General features: G+C 39.9%; 1 protein-coding gene across 1 annotated transcript in view; it reads left to right on the forward strand.

Annotated features, from left to right (window-relative positions):
• The first annotated feature begins 580 nt into the window (after window positions 1-580).
• The window catches only part of FAM107B (family with sequence similarity 107 member B), a 234660-nt gene continuing 214257 nt past the window's right edge, over window positions 581-20983 (forward strand). The window contains exon 1 of the mRNA XM_040451369.1: window positions 581-994. Coding sequence (XP_040307303.1) covers window positions 581-994 — 414 coding nt within the window. The remainder of the gene's footprint in view (window positions 995-20983) is intronic.

Below are 20983 nucleotides of genomic sequence, written 5' to 3' on the forward strand. Positions count from 1 at the left end.
TACCTCCTATTTTAATAATGAAACAGCTGCCAGGGTCGAGGACCCTCTGGGGGTCTTCGTTTGTGATGGATAAATGGGTGGTGTTTGTTTTGTTTGGGGGAATCAATATTTGAAGGGGGTAACCGAAGAAGGTTATGTTGCTGTTATGATGTTATTGATACACGGGCTAACGCTATTATGGTGGACGCTATCAGGCTACGTTATCTTTATGCCTCCAAGGTAACCTGAAGCAACTGTCTATTGACTTGGCACTACCTTACACTGGAGCGTCTGCCCGGCCTTGGGACTGTAACCCAAGCCAACACATGCCTCACAGGCAGCTTTCTTTAGCCACTGACAGCATCAAGGAAGGAAGAGCATGAAATCACCCGGGATGGGATGGATGCTTCCAAGGGGAGTTGGCTGCTAAGTGACTCCTAGGGAGGGTGGAATTGCCATCTCTTAATTTTGTATTTAGGAGTCACCACTAGTAAGTCCTTCTCTCAGACAAGGAGATACTTATTAGAAGGAAACCGGAGGTGATCTGAATCCCTGGAAAAGTTTCCCCCACTTTGAACTTTGCAATGTTTCACTGCAGGTCATGTCCACGTGGAAAGCAAGGCTCACCAAGAGACTGAAATCTCCATCTAGAAGGATGCATCCATTTCCATGCTCAGCTCTGCTTGCTTGTTTCGGGAATACAAGGGAGAATGCGCCCTTTGATCAGCCCAGCACAGCTGATCCTCATTCCACCATCTGTGTTCAGCCCACGGCCAAAGCAGACCAGCACCCAAGTCGCTCAAGAGGGGAAGAAGGAACTCCAGAGAAAAGGCGAGATTCCAGCATCCGTTCAGAGAGAAATGGCAGTGCAAATCTGAGTTCAAGTAATCACAGTGCCAACCAGCCTGCTGAGACCCCTGAGGATTCGTCTGGGTCCTTAGAAGGTAAATCGGACTGTGAAGCAGTTACTTTCCAGACTTCTATCCCCAGACCATCAATTATTGAAATGCCAACGGTGAGTTTTCCCAATGCTGTTATAGAAGGAATAGTGTTGGAGGAGAGTTCTGATCATTGGTGGATTCCTTCAGGAAACAAACATGGTTAATGTTATTAGTGAATAACATGTTGAGGGGAACTCTTAGTAGTGAGAGGAAGTGTGTGAAGCGTTTTAAATTCTCATAAGGTTCTTAAAGGATGTAGAGGGAAGCAATGACAATAAGCACTGGGGCCTTAATAATGGCCAAAATTGGCCTTTAATTAACTGCCCATGGTGCCTCAGAGCCAACGGTGTCTCATTAAAAGATTAAGGGTAAGGTAGTCTGGGAAAGCTTTTTCTTTTCTTTAACTGGTACATGAATTTATTTATGTGAAAACCCACAATATAGAAGATTTGATCACAGAATTAAGAAATTGCCCCTACTTAAAAGGAATCACATGGTATCAAAGCAGTCTGGGAAAATTTGGAAATGATGAACCCTATGCATAGCAGTAAAGAAAGGAAGCGACCTATAAAACTATTCATAATATGGGTGTTCCTCTGACAGTTTTCCAAGACTTAGAGGCAGGAGAAGGAAGTTATTTGAAAAAAAAAAGTGCTGCTGCTCTTAAAAGGCATAATCTTGATATATTTATCTATTTTTTTTAGAGGCATTACTGAATTTTTAATTGTTGAATATTCTGATTGGATTTAGCTGCACAGCCATGTCAAAGTTCTTGGTAATCCCAAGAGGCAGGGTTTCTTGAATAGCGTTTTCTAGAGATACCTCTTGAGCATTTTTTGGTTATATTCCTGGCCAAGAAGCTTAGGACCAGACTTACAAAACTGGGAACTATTTGGGGATCCATTACTAAGACATTCTGATTTTTCAAAAATCATTTTTTTTCTATCTAGTCTAACATATTTTGTCTGACTTGCTCACCAAGAAGACTCATTAGCATTGAAAACTGCAAAACAATGAAGATAGGGTTAAAACATATTTTTAAAAATAGTTTCATTTGATATTTTACATGCTTATCTTAAATTACTGAAGCTCAGCTCTATTTTCTACATCCTTCTATTCTGAGATTGGACAGAGGATTTCACCAAACCCTCTGTTATAGCAAGAACTGTAATGGTTTGTTTTTGTTTTTGTTTCTCCCCTAGCACCACTAAATCAAAACCTCAAAAAAATAAACAAAAACCAAAACATTTGTTGGTCAATTTTCAGTTTATATACACATGCAGATTAAGATATTTTTAGTAGTACTGTAGTTAGCTGAGTGGACATCATGGCCAAGTTTTTATTTGTTGCATGTTAAAGGAACCAATGATGTACCATTTGATTCCAGCAACCTAGGACCCACCCTATATTGCTAAATACAGCAGCACATACAAAGGGTTGATTTTATTTTATCTTCCTGTTTTAGTGGCATATGTGATACAGGGACTCAGAGTAAATATGTGTATTCAAATATAACCATTTAAACACAGCGGAGTAACATCCATATTAATTGCCCACTAGTATGAGCAAAGGCATGGATAGACTACAGAGGTGAGGCAGGCCTTATGATGGAAACAACCTCAGTGCAAGATGAAATATAAGTGTCCCAAAGAAGACACACATGAGACAGCTGAAAGGAGGTTGGAAAGGTACACTGCAGGGGAGGTCGAATTTGAGACTGGTTTTTTAGAAGGTGGGTTAGGATTTTTAAAGGTAGAGACGAAGGGGAAGACATTGCAATAGAAGAAAATTGTGTGAGTAAAATGATGTGGGGAAATGTAGCATAGGGACAGGTACATCAGATTGGCTAAACTGGAGAGGTACCTTGGAAAGGTAGACTGAAGGCAAAAGTGGGATGTCTTTCTTGAATGCTGTGGTCAGAACTGAATTTAGTAGGCAGTGGGGAAGCTTTAAGAATTTTGAACAGAGAAATGTCATGCTTAGGATTTCATGAACAGGTACAGCTATGTAGGATGGATTAAAGTCGAGAAGACTGGAGCTGAGGTCATCATAACAATCCTGGCCTGAGGGATATCATAGAAAGAAGAGAGGAAGGTGAGGTGGGTGGGGCAAAGAAGAATGGACCCTGCGTAGTAAATGCAGTAGCTGCCCAGGTCCCAAACTGGGTGGGGAGGGAAGTGAGACCAAACTGGCAGTGGCGAAATGAAAGCATTATGAAACTAAGACCGGGCTGTCGGGTGGAAAGTGGGTCTGCAGGCATGGTAAATGGGCCTCTATTGTAGTTCTTTCTGTAGCAGGGAGCTAATATTTATAGAGCACTCACCGTATTTCTGCTTTACAGGGAATATTCCATGGACCCCAGTTACAGTGAGGTGCATATCCTTATGAGTCCCATTTTACAAATAAGGACACTGACACTTAGAGATGGTAGGACACTTGCCCAAGGTCATGAAGGGAGGAAGAGCCAGGATTGAAGCCCAGATCCTTATTATTACTGGTGTGGTGCTTGAGGATTTACAATGAAATATTCGTCCATGATCTCACTAGACATGCAATTAAATTAAAATTTCATGTGTGTGTACGTGTATTTATATGTAAATGTATCTATGTATATAATCATCATCATTATTATTTGCTTTTTATTCATTTGCTTAACTTTAAAAAAAAAACAACTTAGATTCATGGTGTATAACGCAATGGAAAGGGACACTTTCCACTTTGCATCCTGCTAATGACAAGACTTTGTTGATGATAGTGTGGGTCTGTTTTGAGATCTTCTGATTAAAAGTGCCATAAGACTGCCCAGATTTTTCATTACCTAGTAATTTTGTAGTGACATGTTTTCCCTCGGCAGATGACGAATGAGCTTATTTTATTATAGTCTTGCCTGGAGGCAAAAGTACTTCCCACTGGGATACACTGATCCTCATCATTTAAGCTGCCTTGGTGGAAACAACAAATAATACTCTTTTTTAGAGCTGAGCCTCAGAACATAACCAAAGCTAAGAAACGGGGACAAGTCCCTCTATCTGTTTTTAGTTACCTGGTATTCAGACAAGAAAGTGATTTTTAAAAATCTGAAACAATGCCTTGTCTGAGAGGAAAAGCTGAAGATAGAGAGGCCAAGTGAACTAATTAAAAAAGCAGGTTTTTGGTGGTGTAGATGTATGTGCACATCTCTGTATTTATGAAGTGATATCAATTAGTCTTCAATCCTTTTGTGGCCATCTCTTCCATGTTCCAGGCCTGCAATCAAGGTGATAATAACCCTAAAATTGGAATGTTTTATGACTCCTGGTTTTCTTCTGATTGCAATTTTTTTTCTTTCTTGGTGGTCTTGCAATTGAAGTGTCTAATAACTGGTGGGATTGTAGAGTTAATGAAACACAGCAGTATGCTGTTTATTTTTCTGGCCAAGAGTTATCATGTTCTTACTGTGTGCCAGGACAGCCCGAGCTCTGAGGAAACAAAGACTGAAGACAGAGTTTATGAAGTTCCCTCCATTCCAGTGGGAGATACAGTAAACAGGTGGTGTCAATGCAATATGAGAAGGTTTATGGGTCAACAATAGACACCATAAGAGCACAAGGAAGAGACTCCTTTCCTACCCTTGGGAAGACAAGGGAGGCTGGAATATACAGAGAAGAAGGGGTTCTACCTTATTCTTCTAAACTTTGCTTCCTAGTTGAAAGGTGCTATTTTCCTCCTCCCTCCCTCCCTCTCCCTTAAATGTTGGCAGTGTGGGGGCGCCTGGGTGGCGCAGTCGGTTAAGCGTCCGACTTCAGCCAGGTCACGATCTCGCGGTCCGTGAGTTCGAGCCCCGCGTCGGGCTCTGGGCTGATGGCTCGGAGCCTGGAGCCTGTTTCCGATTCTGTGTCTCCCTCTCTCTCTGCCCCTCCCCCGTTCATGCTCTGTCTCTCTCTGTCCCAAAAATAAAAAAAATAAAAAATAAAAAAAAATAAAAACGTTGAAAAATGTTGGCAGTGTAAGGACACAGTTCCCACACTAAGCAAGTCTTTCTACAACAGTGGTAAGTTTTATCTAGTTCTTACTTCAACAAGGTAGCCTGCCTGACACAGGAAGAGAAAATAATTGTGGTTTGGGAAATCATTCCTGGGTATTTTTAACTAAAAGTTAGTTTTAGGGGGGGTGCCTGGGTGGCTCAGTCAGTTAAGCATCTGACTCCTGATTTCAGCTCAGGTAATGATCCCAGGGTCATGGGATTGAGCCCTGCATCTGGCTCCTTGCTGAGTGTGGAGCCTGCTTAAGATTCATTCTCTCTCTCTCTCTCTCTCTCTCTCTCTCTCTTTCTCTCTCTCTCTCCCCGCCTTGTCTCTCTGCCCCTGCCCCTGCTTGTGCACTCTTGCTCTGTCTCTCTCTCAAATAAATAAAATGAAAAAAATTTAGTTTTATAAAAAGGAAGGGAAACAGGGCCTCTCTTGGAGTTGAAAACACCATTGCTTTTAGTAACAGGCTGGTTTTGCTGCTAGACAGAGAAGTGGTAGCCAAGATATCCCTAGACCCCAGGCTTAGGCTGTCACTGCTTTTTAGGGTCTGAGTCTCCGTTATGCCATCAAGAAACACAGTTTTGCAGTCATCCTTCTGTAAGACTTAGTTCCTTGATACCCACCCTTACAAGAGCCTGATGTATAAATCTGAATGACCGTTTAGTTGTCAGCCTGGAGGACTGTCAGGGTAGGGCTTACTAAGCCATCCATTTATTTTCTCTACAGGAAAATTATACACAAAGAGAAATGATAACCAGAAATCTGTTGGAGAGTACGAATTCAGAGGAAGTGGGGGCTACATTTTTTTTATTATAATAAAATATACGTAAGATAAAATTTACATTTTTAATTATTTTTACATATACAGTTCTGTCGCATTAAGGACATCCACAGTGATGTGCAACCATCACTACCATCCATCTCCAGAATTCTTTTCATCTTCTCCAACTCAGACTCTGTATTCATAAAACACTAACTCCCCATTCACCATTTACCCTTCTTCTCATCCACTGGCAACCACCCTTATACTTTTGGTCTCTAGAAATTCAACTATTCTCAGTACCTATGTAAGTGGAATCAGACAGTATTTGTCCTCTTGCATCCAGCTTATTTCACTTAGCATAATGTCCTCAAGGTTCATCCATGTTGAAACATGTCAGAATATCCTTCCCTGTTAAAGCTGAATAATATTCCATCATATGTATATATCACGTTTTGTTTACACATTCATCTGTCAATGGACATTTGGGTCATTTCTACCTTTTGGCAACTGGGAATAATGCTGTTATGGACGTGCATGTACAAATATCTCTTCAAGACCCTGTTTACAATTCTTTTGAGTATGTACCCAGAAGTGGAATTGCTGTGTCACATGGTAATTCTATCCGTAATTTTTCAAGGAACGGACATATTGTTTTCTATAGTGGTTGTACCAAATGCACCAGCAATGCACAAGGGCTCCAGTTTCTCCACATTCATGCCACCACTTGTTTCTAAAGTTTTTGTTCATTTGTTTTTTAAAAAAAATTTTTTTTTCAACATTTATTTTATTTTTGGGACAGAGAGAGACAGAGCATGAACGGGGGAGGGGCAGAGAGAGAGGGAGACACAGAATTGGAAACAGGCTCCAGGCTCTGAGCCATCAGCCCAGAGCCCGATGCGGGGCTCGAACTCACGGAGCGCGAGATCGTGACCTGGCTGAAGTCGGACGCTTAACCGACTGCGCCACCCAGGCGCCCCTGTTCATTTGTTTTGACAATAGCTATGATAATGGGAATGAAGTGGTATCTTGTTGTGGTTTTGATTTTCATTTCCCTAATGATTAATGTGATATTGAGCTTCTTTTCATGTGCTTACTGGTCACTTGTGATCTTCTTTGGAGAAATGTCTATTCAAGGCCTTTGCCTTTTTTTTTTTTAATTTTTTTTTTAACATTTATTTATTTTTGGGACAGAGAGAGACAGAGCATGAATGGGGGAGGGGCAGAGAGAGAGGGAGACACAGAATCGGAAACAGGCTCCAGGCTCTGAGCCATCAGCCCAGAGCCCGACGCGGGGCTCGAACTCACGGACCGCGAGATCGTGACCTGGCTGAAGTCGGACGCTTAACCGACTGTGCCACCCAGGCGCCCCGCCTTTTTTTTTTTTAAATTGAGTTGTTTTGTTGTTGTTGAATTATAGGAATTCTTTAAATATTTTTAATATTAATCCCTTGTCAGATATATATGATTTGCAAATATTTTTCTCCCATCCTGTGGGCTGCCTTTTCATTCTTTGGATAGTGTCCTTTGATGTACAAAAATTTTAATTTTGACAAAGTCCAATTTGTCTATTTTTTGTTTTGTTGCCTATGCTTTTAGTGTCACATTCAGTAAATCACTGCCAAATCTAATACCATCAAGCTTTTTCTCTATGCACTCCTCTAAGAGTTTTATAGTTTTAGCTATTACATTTAGATCTTTGATCCATTTTGAGTAAGGGTCCAAATGAATTCTTTTGCATATGGATATCCAATTTTCCCAACACCATTTGTTGAAAAATTTGTCCTTTTTCCATTGAATGATCTTGGCACCCTTGTGAAAAGTCAATTCACCATATATATGAAGGTTTATTTCTGGACTCTGTTACATTTCATTGGTTTATGTGTTTGTTTTTTATGCCAGTAGCACAATGTTTTGATTACTATAGCTTTGTAGTAAGTTTTGAAACCAGTAAGTGTGAGACCTCCAACTTTGTTCTTCCTTTTCAAGATTGTTTTGGCTATTTGGGATTCCATATGAATTTCAGGATGGATTTTTTTTTTCTACTTCTGCAAAAAAACATCATTTGGATTTTGACAGGGATTACAGTGACTAGTTAGACTGCTGTGAGTAGCACTGACATCTTAACAATATTGGGTCTTCCAATCCATGAACACAGTTTATCTTTCCATTTATTTGTGTCTTCTTTAATTACTTTCAGCAATATTTTGTAGTTTATAGTATAAAAATCTTTTGACTCTTCAGCTAAGTTTATCTCCAAGTATTTTATTCTTTTTGATGCTATTGTAAATGAAATTGTTTTCTTAATTTCCTTTTCAGATTGCTCATGTTGGTGTACAGAAATACAATTGATTTTTGTCCATGTGTTTTGTGTTCTGCAATTTTGCTGAATTCATTTATTATTTCTTTTTAAAAATTTATTTATTTATTTTTAGAGAGATAGAGTGTGTGTGTGAGAGTGGGGGAGTGGGAGGGTTAGAGAGGAAAAGAGGAGGAGAGAGAGAATCCCAAGCAGGCTCCACACTGCCAGTGCAGAGCCCAATGCAGGGCTCGAACTCATGAGCCACAAGATCATGACCTGAGCCAAAATCAAGAGTCGGACACTTAGCCGACTGAGCCACCCAGGTGCCCCTCATTTATTACTTCTAATGGGGTGTGTGTGTGTGTGTGTGTGTGTGTAATCTTTATGGTTTCTACATATAAGAGTATATCATTTGTGAACAGATAATTTTACTTCTTCCTTTACAATTTGGATGCCTTTTATTTCTATTTCTTGTCTAATTGCTCTGACTGGAATTTGGAATGCTACTCAACAATACTGTGTTGGATAGAAGGGCAAGAGTTAACATCTTTGTCTTGTTCCTGATCTTAGAAGATAAACTTTCAGTCTTTCATCATTGGGTCTGATGCTACCATTGAGCACAACATGGGTTTTTCAAATATGGCTTTTATTGTGTTGAAGTAGTTTCCTTCTATTCCTATTCTGTTGTGTATTTTCATCATGAAAGACAGTTACAGTTGGTCAGTGCTTTTTCTGAATCAATTAATATGATAATTTTTCCTCTTTATTCTGTTAATGTGGTGTGTTACAGTGATTGCTATTTTGTATGTTGAACTATCCTTAGATTCCAGGGATAAATCCCACTTTGCCATGGTGTAATCTTCTTAACATGTGGATGGTATTCTGCTTACTATGATTTTGTTGAGGAGTTTTGCATCAATTGTCATCAGGGATATTGGCCTCTAGTTTTCTTTTCTTACAATGCCTCTGTCTAAGTTGGGTATCAGGGTAATGTTGGCCACACAGACTTATTTAGGAAGTGTTCCTTCCTCTTCAATTTGTTTTGGAAGAGTTTGAGAAGGGTTGATGTTAATTCTTTACACATTTGGTAGAATTCACCAGTGACACCATCTGGTCCAAGGCTTTTCTTTGTTGGAAGGTTTTTTGGTTACTGATTTAATTTCCTTACTAGTTATAGGTCTATTCAGATTTTCTATTTCTTCATGATTTAGTCTTGGTGAAGAGGAGCTACTTTGATAGCATCACTGAAGTATGGTAATTATAATCATGATTACCAGTTATTGAGCACTATTCATAGACTAGGCATGGTGCTAAGGCCTTACATGGATTAGCTAATTTGATACTTCTAATCCTTTTGCAATGTTAGTTCCTGATAATCCCAATCACTCCTCTATTCAAAACTTTCCAAAGCCTCTGTGGTTCCCTAAAATATTAATCACATCTTCATGGTGGCCCGCAGATCCTATACAAAGTATATCCTATTGCCTCTTGGAACTTATCTCCTACTGTTCTTACTGATGGGGAAACTAGGACTCAGTGGAGGTAAGAAATCTGAATCATTCCCACTCTAAGGGTAACCTTTTTAGCGGATAGGAAGCTCAATTCAACCAGTCAAAGCAAGACTTCCTTGGCCAGTGCATAACTCATGCTACCAATAACTAAATAGCTGCTTATTCAGCTCTCCTTGTCTAGGCTCCATGCCCACCCTTCTTTTCTTGGCACAGTCTTTGTTAAGACCTGGGATAGTTTAATTAATTGGGTTTCAGCTTCCTTGGTTAGAATCAGATTCCAGTCATGTTCTGTTGGAGCTACATCAAGGCCACGCTAATTTGAATTTGGTGTTGGAGAGACTCCTGGATACCTATTAACAGAAAAGCTCTTGGAGCTATTCACCTCTACAGGCAAGTGATCTCATTCAACAAATTTATTTTTATTTTTAACGTCTTAAAGTTATCTTGAAGTTGATCCTTGAGAGTACCATCTGCAGAGGGTAGTACTACTTAGAAGCAAATTTTAAACTTGTGTGTGAACATCTATCATCCCTCATCCCACTGTTAACTCCACATCCCCCTTCTATAAGCATTATTGGTAGCAATTCTGCTACGCTGCATTTCCATTTTCTGGTACAAACCAGTTTTCCTGCATCTCTTTATAAGGGAATCTTCCCTTCCTTTTCTTATGGGCCAAAATAGAAGAGAACACAATTTTAGACTACATATAAAAACAAATATCCTATTAAGGAAGTTCTCTGCTAGGCAGATGATTTTATATAAAAAATTTTTAATAGAAAAAACTTATAAATCCATGCAAATATTACTTTTCTAGTTCCTTTTCATGCTCCCTACCTCCCAACAAGGGGGGATATGAGCTGCTGGGGACTCCATCCCATTCATTTTAGGGTCTGACAATTTCTTACACTAGGTTTCTACTTTCAAAAGACGTTAAACACAGTGCCATGACAGTGCATGATATACCCAGTGTACTTAGGAATTTTCCAATCCAGATATTCAGTTTCATCCCAACTGGAAAAGAGATAGCTTCCTGGCTTCTCTTAGAATGAAAGAAAATAAATTATCTTCATAACACCATGAAAATTTACATTGCAAAGCTTTGACTATTGGAGACTGTCCATAAAAAACTACAGAGAATGGTAAAAATGCAAAATTTTCAGAAAATTTAGAGCTGAGGGGCATATATATTCCAAGCTAAGAAATAAAAGTTGAGTGTATAATTTCATCAAATTTTAAAGCATAATTTTCAAGTGAGGTTACTCTGGCATTTACAATTCAAATAAGAATGATAAATATTATCTAAGTAGGTGTACATACGTTGGAGGGAGAGAAGTACAAAAGGAAGAGGTCAGCCCACTTTTGAGCAGCGTCTATTTCTAGCTCATCAGAGAGAATCTGGCAATCTGCCCATGACCTACTTGATCTTTTGCCCTCATTTTCACAGGTGGTTAACAAAAGAGCAAGGTTTACTTTGTTCATAGTCACTGGCCTGGAGTGTCACACCAAAGACTACCAAAATATGCCAATTCATTGATTAGACCCATTTTCCCTCAATACTTGGATCTGTAGTGTTAGAATTTCCATTCTCTTGATTATATAACATGCAATTGTACCTCAGTTAAAAAAATTCCACTATTCTACTCACTGGGTATGCTGGAAATGAACATTTCTTCTGCTCCAGGACCCACAGGGGCTAGTTGAAAGAATGTGCTATATTAATCATGGTAAATTAGAGGTGGTTTTTTTCCCCCAGCCAAGGACACATGTTAACCTGATCTGAACTGCCTTTAGTTTTACATTCACAGTTCCTCCTTTCCAAAGAAAATAGAGCTCACTAAGTTAACACTCCTGAGGTGAGGTTGACACACGTGGTTTTGTAATTCTGTACCAGGGGAGGTGAGAGTTTGGAAATTTGGGGATTTAGAGGAAGGGGGAGAGTCTCTACAAGGGGCATAGGACTGCCATGGGAAGTGTTTATGATTTTGTTGTGGCAAGATGGTTTGTGGGTATCCCCCGTTTAGTTAAAGAAAAAATGACAACTCAGGCAACTGTTAGAAACTAAATACACTGGCATAATTTGGTTGTCCACAGAAAAAGAGAAACTTCCCCTCAAATAGACCACCCCCATAAGGAGAATCAGTTTCTGTAACTTAAAGCACCAAATCTCAAAAAGATGTGTCGTACATTACTTATTACTAAGGGTAATTAATGTACTGCAATTTGGAAATCATAAACTGCCTTTAATACTTTTTTTATATAAAACAATGCATACTCTTATAAAAATTCAAATGTGATATATATACACTTGTCATTAGAGCTAATTCAAAGTTATCTCTTTTTTTAAAAGTCGCCCATGTATGTTCAAAAAAATCTTTGCCAAAGGCACCAAGAATACACAATGGGTAGAATGCACTCAAACTTCAGCACGTGATACAGAGAGATCATTCATGAAAGGAATAGCCAATCAATGTGCCAGATTTCATTGTTGTCTTATTTTAAGAAATTGCCACAGGCACCCCACCCGGATCAGTCAGCAGCCATTAACATCGGGGCAAGACCCTCTATCAGCAAAAAGATTATGATGTGATGAAAGCTCAGATGACGGTTAGCATTTTTTAGCAATAAAGTATTTTTTAATTAAACTATGGAATTGTTTTTTTAGACATAATGTTATTGTACACTGTAAATAGACTACAGTACAGTGTAAGCTTAACTTTTATATGCACTAGGAAACAAAAAAATTCATTTGACTCATTTTTTGTGCTATTTGCTCTATTGCAGTAGTCTGGAACTAAACCTACATATCTTTAAGGTACGCCTGTGCATAAAACTAAAAAGCTTCTGCATAGCAAAGGAAATAGTCAATAAGATTAAAAGGCAATCTATAGATTGGGAGAAAATATTGGCAAACCATATATCTGGTAAGGGGCTAATATCCAAAATATATAAGGCACTCATACAACTCAATAGCAAAAAACCAAATGACCCAATTAAAAGATGGGCAAAGGCCCTGTATAGACATTTTACCAAAGAAGATGTAAAAATGGCCAATGGGTATATGAAAAGATGCTCAGTACTACTAGTCATCATGGAAATACAAATCAAAGCCACAATGACATATCACTTCACATCTGTTAGGATGGCAGTTATCAAAAAGCCAGAAGGAGAGGAGAAAAGGTAATGTTTATCACTTACACACTGTTGATGGGAATGTCAACTGGTAGAGGCATTAAGGGAAACAGTATGGCAATTCCTCAGAAAATTAAAACTAGAACTACCATATAATCCGTCAATCTTTTCTTCTAGGTACATATCCAAAGGAAATAAAATCACTTTGTTGAAGAGATATTTGCACTATGTTCACTGCAGCATTATTCATAGTACACAAGACATAGAAACAATTTGAGTGTCTGTCAATGGGTGAATGGATAAAGAAAATATAACCACACACACACACACACACACACACACACACACACACACACACGTATATAACAGAGTAGAATTCTGTCATTTGTGACAACCTGGATAAACCTGGAGGACATATGTTAAGTGAAATAAGCCAGACACAGAAAGACAAATACTTTATGATTTCATTTATATGTGGAAGCTAAAAAAGTTGTCCTCATACTAACAGAGTGCTTGTTGCCAAGGGCTGGGGATGGTGGGGAAAGTATAACTTTCAGTTATAAAGTGGGTAAGTTCTGGAGACCTAGGGGGAGATAAGGGGAGGTGTTGAGCTGGGCAGTTGCTGGCCAGGAAGTGCTGATGGTGAATAGAGGGTGTGAGAAAATTATGCAGTAGAAGCCCCATAAAGGGTACATGGGAGGCTATTTAAGGAAGAACTTGAGGGGGAGCATCCATGAACATACCCTGAACTAGTAAGAATCCTCTTATCTGGGAATTGTTTGCCTTTTTGACTGATCTGGGTGTTTCAGGAGAAACACACCTGAAGCAGCGATGGACAAAAAAGACTAAATGATTAGACCCTGGTATGGAGTGAAGCCATGGCTCTCTCAGAAGGCTCTCATTCTCAGGCCCTTTCCTAGGATTCCAGGAGGTCTGCCTGCAGGAAAGATTGTTCTTATGACTGAACTTCTACCAGGACTCCTCTGACCTGGATGTATAATACTTGAGTCTCTGTAGGGAGAAGTAACTTGGTGTAGTGGAGTTACAAGTTATTCTGAGTTCTCTTGACCATTCAAAATTGTCCAGTAAACATTGGTATCCTCCAACTATTAGAGGCAGGTAGGGGCTATGCCTACCCATTCACAACCTGCTCCGTGATGTTATGTTGCAATAAAGAAAGCTTCACATGAATTCTGCCACAGGTACAGATGTTTTTTGCCAAGCAGGCCCCAAAAGAGGCATATGGTGGATCCTCTTGTTCAGATGTAGCTAACCTCATTTGAAGTGCTTGGTGTAGCTTCGTCTGAATACAGACCCCTGATTAGAGTCCTTCACATACTGACAACCTCTGAGCATCAACTCTGAGACTCTGTTTGCTCTCAAGAAAGAACAAGGAAAAATGTGCCCAAATTTGGCCTTTGGACATTTTGGGGTGTGAATGGGATGCTTAGTGCTGCTGCTGTCACCATCTTGTGAGAGGAGAGAACAAACCTATGAATAAAAGCAAGTAATCTAGAGATGGCAGGGCAGGAAGGCAAGAAAGCATCTGAGTTGTTGAGGATGCCATGGAGCTACTTCAAGTGCAACTAACTATCCTCATGGGATAGATATTCAAAGTGTTTATGCGGAGGTTATGTTTTTTAAATTTATTATTTATTTTGAGAGAGAGAGTGAGCGAGCAAGAGCGCAAGCGGGGGAGGGGCATAGAGAGAGTGAGAAAGAGGATCCCAAGCAGGGTCCAACTGTCAGCACAGAGCCCGACCTGAGGCTCGATCTAATGAACGTGAGATCATGACCCAAGTGGAAATCAAGAGTCGGAGGCTTAACTGAATGAGACACCCAGGCTCCCCTATGCTGAGGTTATTTTAAAACAATGACTGTTTCGACAAGGACGGTCAGACCCACCTGTCCCTGGGAAATCTCCAAGTGGACCGACAGCCATTTCAAATTCAATGTGTGCAGAAATGAACTATCTTTCCCCCTAAACCTCCTCTACATAATCGCTTAGGATGCTTTTAGCTGCAAGAGACAGAAAACCCTACTTAAATTTAGACAATATGGAAATGTATTCTTTCACTTAAAAACAAGCTCTGAGATAGGGTGACTTTAGTGTTGACTGATTCAGCAGTTCAGTTCAATGAAGCCATTGACCACCTAGATTCTTCCATCTCTCTGCTCAGCCATCCATAACATGGGCTTCACCCTACAAGTGGTTCCATTTGTGGTTATGACTACCAGTAGCAGCCGGGCCATGTGCTTTCTCCCTCCCGCCCCACCACGCACTTTGGACATGTCCTGCTCATTCTGCTCCTATTCTGTCCCCCATTTCTGACACCATCCTCAACACCAGTTCCCAGTTGGTGCCCTATCCTGTCCTCTACTGGCACTTGGTGCTTACCTCACTTATGTGAGCACTTATTAAACTGCCCCATGTTTATGTGTCTGACTCTCATTGTGAAGAGCTTGAAGGGAAGGGGCTATATCTCTTTTTTTTTCTTTATATCTATAATGGGTGGCATCAAAAACTGTACTTGGCACATAGAAGGCACTTAACAAATGTTTATTAAATAAAGGGTGAATCAATAAAATAAAAATTAGGGGAGAGGCTTATGAGCCTTCATGTATTTTTACCATGGGTATTTTGTTTTGTATTGCCAATATATTTGTGGTCTATCTATTATTTTAGAAATTGATGGAAATAATTTAAGACTACACTAGGGAGAAGGGTTCAAGATATTTCCCCTTGAAGAACGAGCTGTTTATTACTCAGGTTTGAGATAAGAGACCCAGAAAAATTTATTCTGAAGTGAACTTGGCCAGAGGAAGTTTCCTTTCAACTGTCCTTGTAGTCCATTTTTTGAACCTCTCAGTGAATCTCCCACGTGGCAAAGCATTAGCCATTTCATGCTTCTGTTTTCCTATTTGCAAAATGAGGATGAGAGCTTTTATGATTCTAGTACTAGATTAGAAAGAATGACTATTTATATAGAACTTCAAGCATTACAGGAAAAAATATAGGATATTAATAATATAAATAATGATGCCATTAAAATGGGAGGAGAACAAAGGGATGCATTTACCTCCTACTCTGTGTGACTTTAATAGCATGTGGAGAAGTGTATGGATAATACTGTTCACATTAATAAGACACCAAGCTGTACTGAAGACACTGCTAAGAATGGCTTAATGTTTTCCCCTAGTTCTGGCTTTACAATGCTTTTGGCTAAAAAAAAAAAAAAAAATTTTTTTTCTGTTGAATTGCAGAGAACCCAATATCTAAAAGACCTTTTTAGTTAATCTGGTTTAAGTATCAAGCACATGATTTCCTACTTAATGGGTCACTTTCTAAATCCAAGATAAAAGCTCATGATTTACATGTTATTGTTAAGCTAGAGAGTGTTAAAGAAGAAAAAAAGTAATTCGATTTAATGGGGAAAAATAATTTCAAATAAAATGTTCAGCAGGTTATTTCTTTTGTGCTTTCAGTAATCGGTGTGACATCTAACTCTGAAGCCTTCAAGTCTTCATTCAGTCCTCAGTTCAACAGCCCTTAATGGGCGCTGAACACGTGCTGGGTTCAGGGCTGGGCATGCCATGAAGACCCAAGCATTAGGCTTGCCTTTGAGTTGCTTGCCATTAGGACAGGACTCAGGCAAATTGACAGCTGCATTATGAGGTGATAAATGCCAAAATGGCATTAATGGTTATTTCTATGGCTTACTGTTAAAATAATTTATACAATTATACACAGATTTTTCTTTCCCATCCAATGAAATTTTCATAAACCTTAATTTGATCATATATCAGCTTCTCATACTCACAGTCTCATATTTTTCCCATTTTGTTCTCTCCTAACGTCCTGTTTCCACACTCTCCTTTATCATTCCTTTCTCTTTTTCTCTTGACTCATAATTATGTTTCAGCATTTCTGCTGTCACAGAGAATCTCTATCTCCAAGGTCATTCATTCATTCATTCATTCACCTTTGTTGTGTCAGGGACTCTGTCAGTTCTGGGGGGAAAGCCCTTCTTTTAAGGGCTTGCTGTCCAGCTGATAGAGCAGAGGTGCCACAACAGAAATCTGGAGCACTAAGAAGGGAGTCAGTGAATCAATGCTACACAAGAGCAGGGTCTCAAAACTGAGAAGGTGTTCACTAGGTGAAAAAGACAGAGGCATTTTCAGCAGCAGGTGACCAAGAACCTGACTCTGATTGGCTTAAATGGAAGGAGATGTCTTATCTCACAGAACTAGAAGTCCAGAGGTCAGCTGCCTTCATAGTTGCTGAAAGAGGCAAAGGGGCAGAATTGTGAAAAGACATGTGCTCTGTACAGTGTATCAGGGTACTCAGCACAGACAGGCTCTCAAGCAGACCCCCTCTTGCAGTCTCAGCCCATTTAGCACCCTGGGGCATATAAACCTATCTCAAAACATATGACTAGATTTTTTTCAATGAAATTTTATTAAGAAATTAAGGGAGGGGTGCTTGGGTGGCTCAGTCGGTTAAGCGTCTGACTTTGGCTCAGGTCATGATCTCACGGTTCGAGCTCAGAGCCTGGAGCCTGCATTGGGTTCTCTGTCTCCCTCTCTCTCTCTGGTCCTACCCCACTTGCAGTCTGTCTGTCTGTCTGTCTGTCTCTCTCAAAAATAAACAAACATTAAAAAAAAGAAGTTAAGGGAAATGAAACAAATACAGACAGTGTTGAATGTTTGGAGAGCTTAGATTTTCTTTTTTAATCCATTTGCTGGCACTATTTGTATGTTTTTCTTCAACTAACCTGAGAACGCATGTCAGTAGCTCCAGCAGCCCAGCACAGACTTTTAACTTTAGATGAAAGTTTTTGCATTGCTCACTTCTTCGGCAACCAGCCGGCTAGCATGTCCTGCAGATGGGGACCCCATGCCCAGCACCCAGGGCAAGCTGTCCATCACTCCACTCCTCTCCCTTGCAGACATTCTTAGAGAGGCACCACCACTAGCCTATCTCCCAAATGCCTGATCAGCTTCAGGCCTTTGAAACAAACTATTCTTGTCCCAGGCTAGTTTTAAAATCTATATTTGCTTAAGATAATCACTAGCTGGTTGTTCTGGTGAATTCTTCACTTTAGAAAGAGTTTCTGTACATTTCACGTTTTTGTGTGGTACCATCTCTCTTGCTTGACCATCTGAATTCTATTAATTTCCTCCAAAGGCCAAAGGTGAAATCCTCCTTCTTGAGTTCCAGAGGCTCCTTGTTGAACGACATACTAGGTTATTTATTCCTGAGGGATCTTCCAGTGTGGCTCATTTTCAGGACACAGATGGTTGACAAGTCCCAAACTAAGGTTGACCAGCTCTCCCAAGCATAGCATTAGCATTGTCACCATTGTATTTTTTTTTAATTTTTTAAAATGGTTTTTTTCAATATATGAAATTTATTGTCAAATTGGTTTCCATACAACACCCAGTGCTCATCCCAAAAGGTGCCCTCCTCAATACCCATCACCCACCCTCCCTTCCCTCCCAACCCCATCAACCCTCAGTTTGTTCTCAGTTTTTAAGAGTGTCTTATGCTTTGGCTCTCTCTCCCACTCTAACCTCTTTTTTTTTCTTTTTTTTCCTTCCCCTCCCCCATGGATTTCTGTTAAGTTTCTCAGGATCCACATAAGAGTGAAAACATATGGTATCTGTCTTTCTCTGTATGGCTTATTTCTCTTAGCATAACACTCTCCAGTTCCATCCACGTTGCTACAAAGGGCCATATTTCATTCTTTCTCATTGCCACGTAGTACTCCATTGTGTATATAAACCACAATTTCTTTATCCGTTCATCAGTTGATGGACATTTAGGCTCTTTCCATAATTTGGCTATTGTTGAAAGTGCTGCTATAAACATTGGGGTACAAGTGCCCCTATGCATCAGTACTCCTGTATCCCTTGGGTAAATTCCTAGCAGTGCTATTGCTGGGTCATAGGGTAGGTCTATTTTTAATTTTCTGAGGAACCTCCACACTGTTTTCCAGAGTGGCTGCACCAATTTGCATTCCCACCAACAGTGCAAGAGGGTTCCTGTTTCTCCACATCCTCTCCAGCATCTATAGTCTCCTGATTTGTTCATTTTGGCCACTCTGACTGGCATGAGGTGATATCTGAGTGTGGTTTTGATTTGTATTTCCCTGATGAGAAAGGACGTTGAGCATCTTTTCAGTCACCATTGTATTTTCCAACTGCTCTACACAGACAGTTCCCAAACCAGACATAATTCCCATCCATTCATTCCTTTTTCCAGCAAATAGTTAAGAACATAAAATGTGATCAGGCGCTGGCCTAGGAGTTGGAAATCTATCCAGTTGTAAAGAAACACCCTTGTGGAGCTTCTAGTCTACTGAGGAAGGCAGGCAATAAATAAGATAAATTAGCAACTTAAGGAAAGGATATAAAATGTTAAAGTAAGTGGGTGAAGAGATTTTGAGGAGAGTGGCCATAAATTCTCTCTCTCTTACTTTGGGTTGATGGCTGTCTTATTCCCTTTGGGCAGCTATAACAAAATGGCACAGACTGGGTGACTTACAAACAACAGAAGTTTATTTCTCACAGTTCTGGAAGCTGCAAGTCCATGATCAGGGTGCCAGCATGGTTTGGTGAGGGCCTGCTTCCCACCCACAGACCTCTTGCTGTGTCTTCACAAGGGGCAAGAGAGCTCTCTGGAGTCTTCTTTATAAGGGCATTACTACCATTCATAAAGGTTCCATTCTCATGGCCTAATCACCTTTCAAAGGCCCCACCTCCAAATACTACTACATGGGGGGTTAGGTCTCAACATGTGCATTTTAGGGGTTGGGGGGCACACAAACATTATACCCATTTTACGGCTGCTGCCATTCTTACTGTTCATGCTCTTGTTTAACTGATAGTTTGATCCCATTCTCTGTCCCAGCTGTTTTCAACCCTACTTGCATCCAGAATAACTTGGGAAATTTTAAAAAGTTACTAACACTAATGTTGATACTCTGAGAAACGTGAGTTTAATTGATCAGAGCTGGGAATATTGCATCGGTAGTTAAAAAGCTCTCTCCAGCAATTCTAATGTGCAGCTGCTCTACCTCAAAGAGACCAAAGAATTTGTGAAAGCCAGAATCTAAGAACTGGCTGATAGCATTTCTGTGAAATAAGCAATGAAAACAAAAACAAAAACAAAAACAAAAACAACCAATCAACATCCTGCAACAAGATGTTCTTCTTTATGTTCTTGCACCCTGAATGTTCTAAGATCCTTAAGGTAGACAATGCTCATTACCAGGTGTGAAGGAGTCTTGGTAGTTTCTCTGTAAAGTGAATGGCAGGACAAAGTAAGAAGGGGAAAGGAAGTTTCTGTGATGTGTTAAGTGCTTTAAAATGACTATTACACACTCAGTAAGTCATGCCTTGTCAAATCATCTTTGAAATGTAAAACAAAAATTGCCTTATCTGCACTTTATGTAGATGTATTTTTCACTCCTACTCTGCAAATAGAATCAATGGCATCCTTCATATATTAGGCTCAACAGCACAGCTACATATTAGGCAACAGACTGGAAATCTTTCAAAACTTACCTTTAAGTTCCACAACTTGCCTCTAAGAAAGGAACCAAAAATTAACAACTCAGGAAACAACAGATGTTGGTGAGGATGTAGAGAAAGGGGAACACGTTTGTACTGCTGGTGGGAATGCAAACTGGTACAGCCACTCTGGAGAACAGTATGGAGGTTCCTCAAAAAATAAAAAATAGAGCTACCTTACAACTCAACAATTGCACTACTAGGTATTTATCCAAAGGACACAGAAATGCTGATTTGAAGGGGCACATGCATCCTGATGTATAGCAGTGCTATCAACAATAGCCAAATTATGCAAAGAGCCTAAATGCACTTCGAATGATGAATGGATAAAGAAGATGTGGTACACACACACACACACACACACACACACACACACACTGGAATATTACTTGGTGTTCAAAAAGAATGAAATCTTGCCATTTGCAGCAACGTGTAGGGAGCTAGAATGTATCATGCTAAGTGAAATCAGTCAGAGAAAGACAAATACCATATGATTTCACTCATATGTGGAATTTAAGAAACAAAACAGATGAACATAGGGGAAGGGAAGGAAAAATAAGATAAAAACAGAGAGGGAGGCAAACCATAAGAAACTCTTAAATACAGAGAACAAACTGAGGGTTGCTGGAGGGGAGGTGGGGGGGGGAAGGGCTAAATGGGTGATGGGCATTAAGGAGGGCACTTGTTGGGATGAGCACTGGGTATCATATGGAAGTGATGAATCATTGGGTTCTACTTCTGAAACCATTATCACACTCTATGTTAACTAACTTGGATTT

Source organism: Herpailurus yagouaroundi, unplaced genomic scaffold (genome assembly GCF_014898765.1).
Source record: "Herpailurus yagouaroundi ecotype Mexico unplaced genomic scaffold, PumYag 203, whole genome shotgun sequence".
Taxonomy (NCBI): domain Eukaryota; kingdom Metazoa; phylum Chordata; class Mammalia; order Carnivora; family Felidae; genus Herpailurus; species Herpailurus yagouaroundi.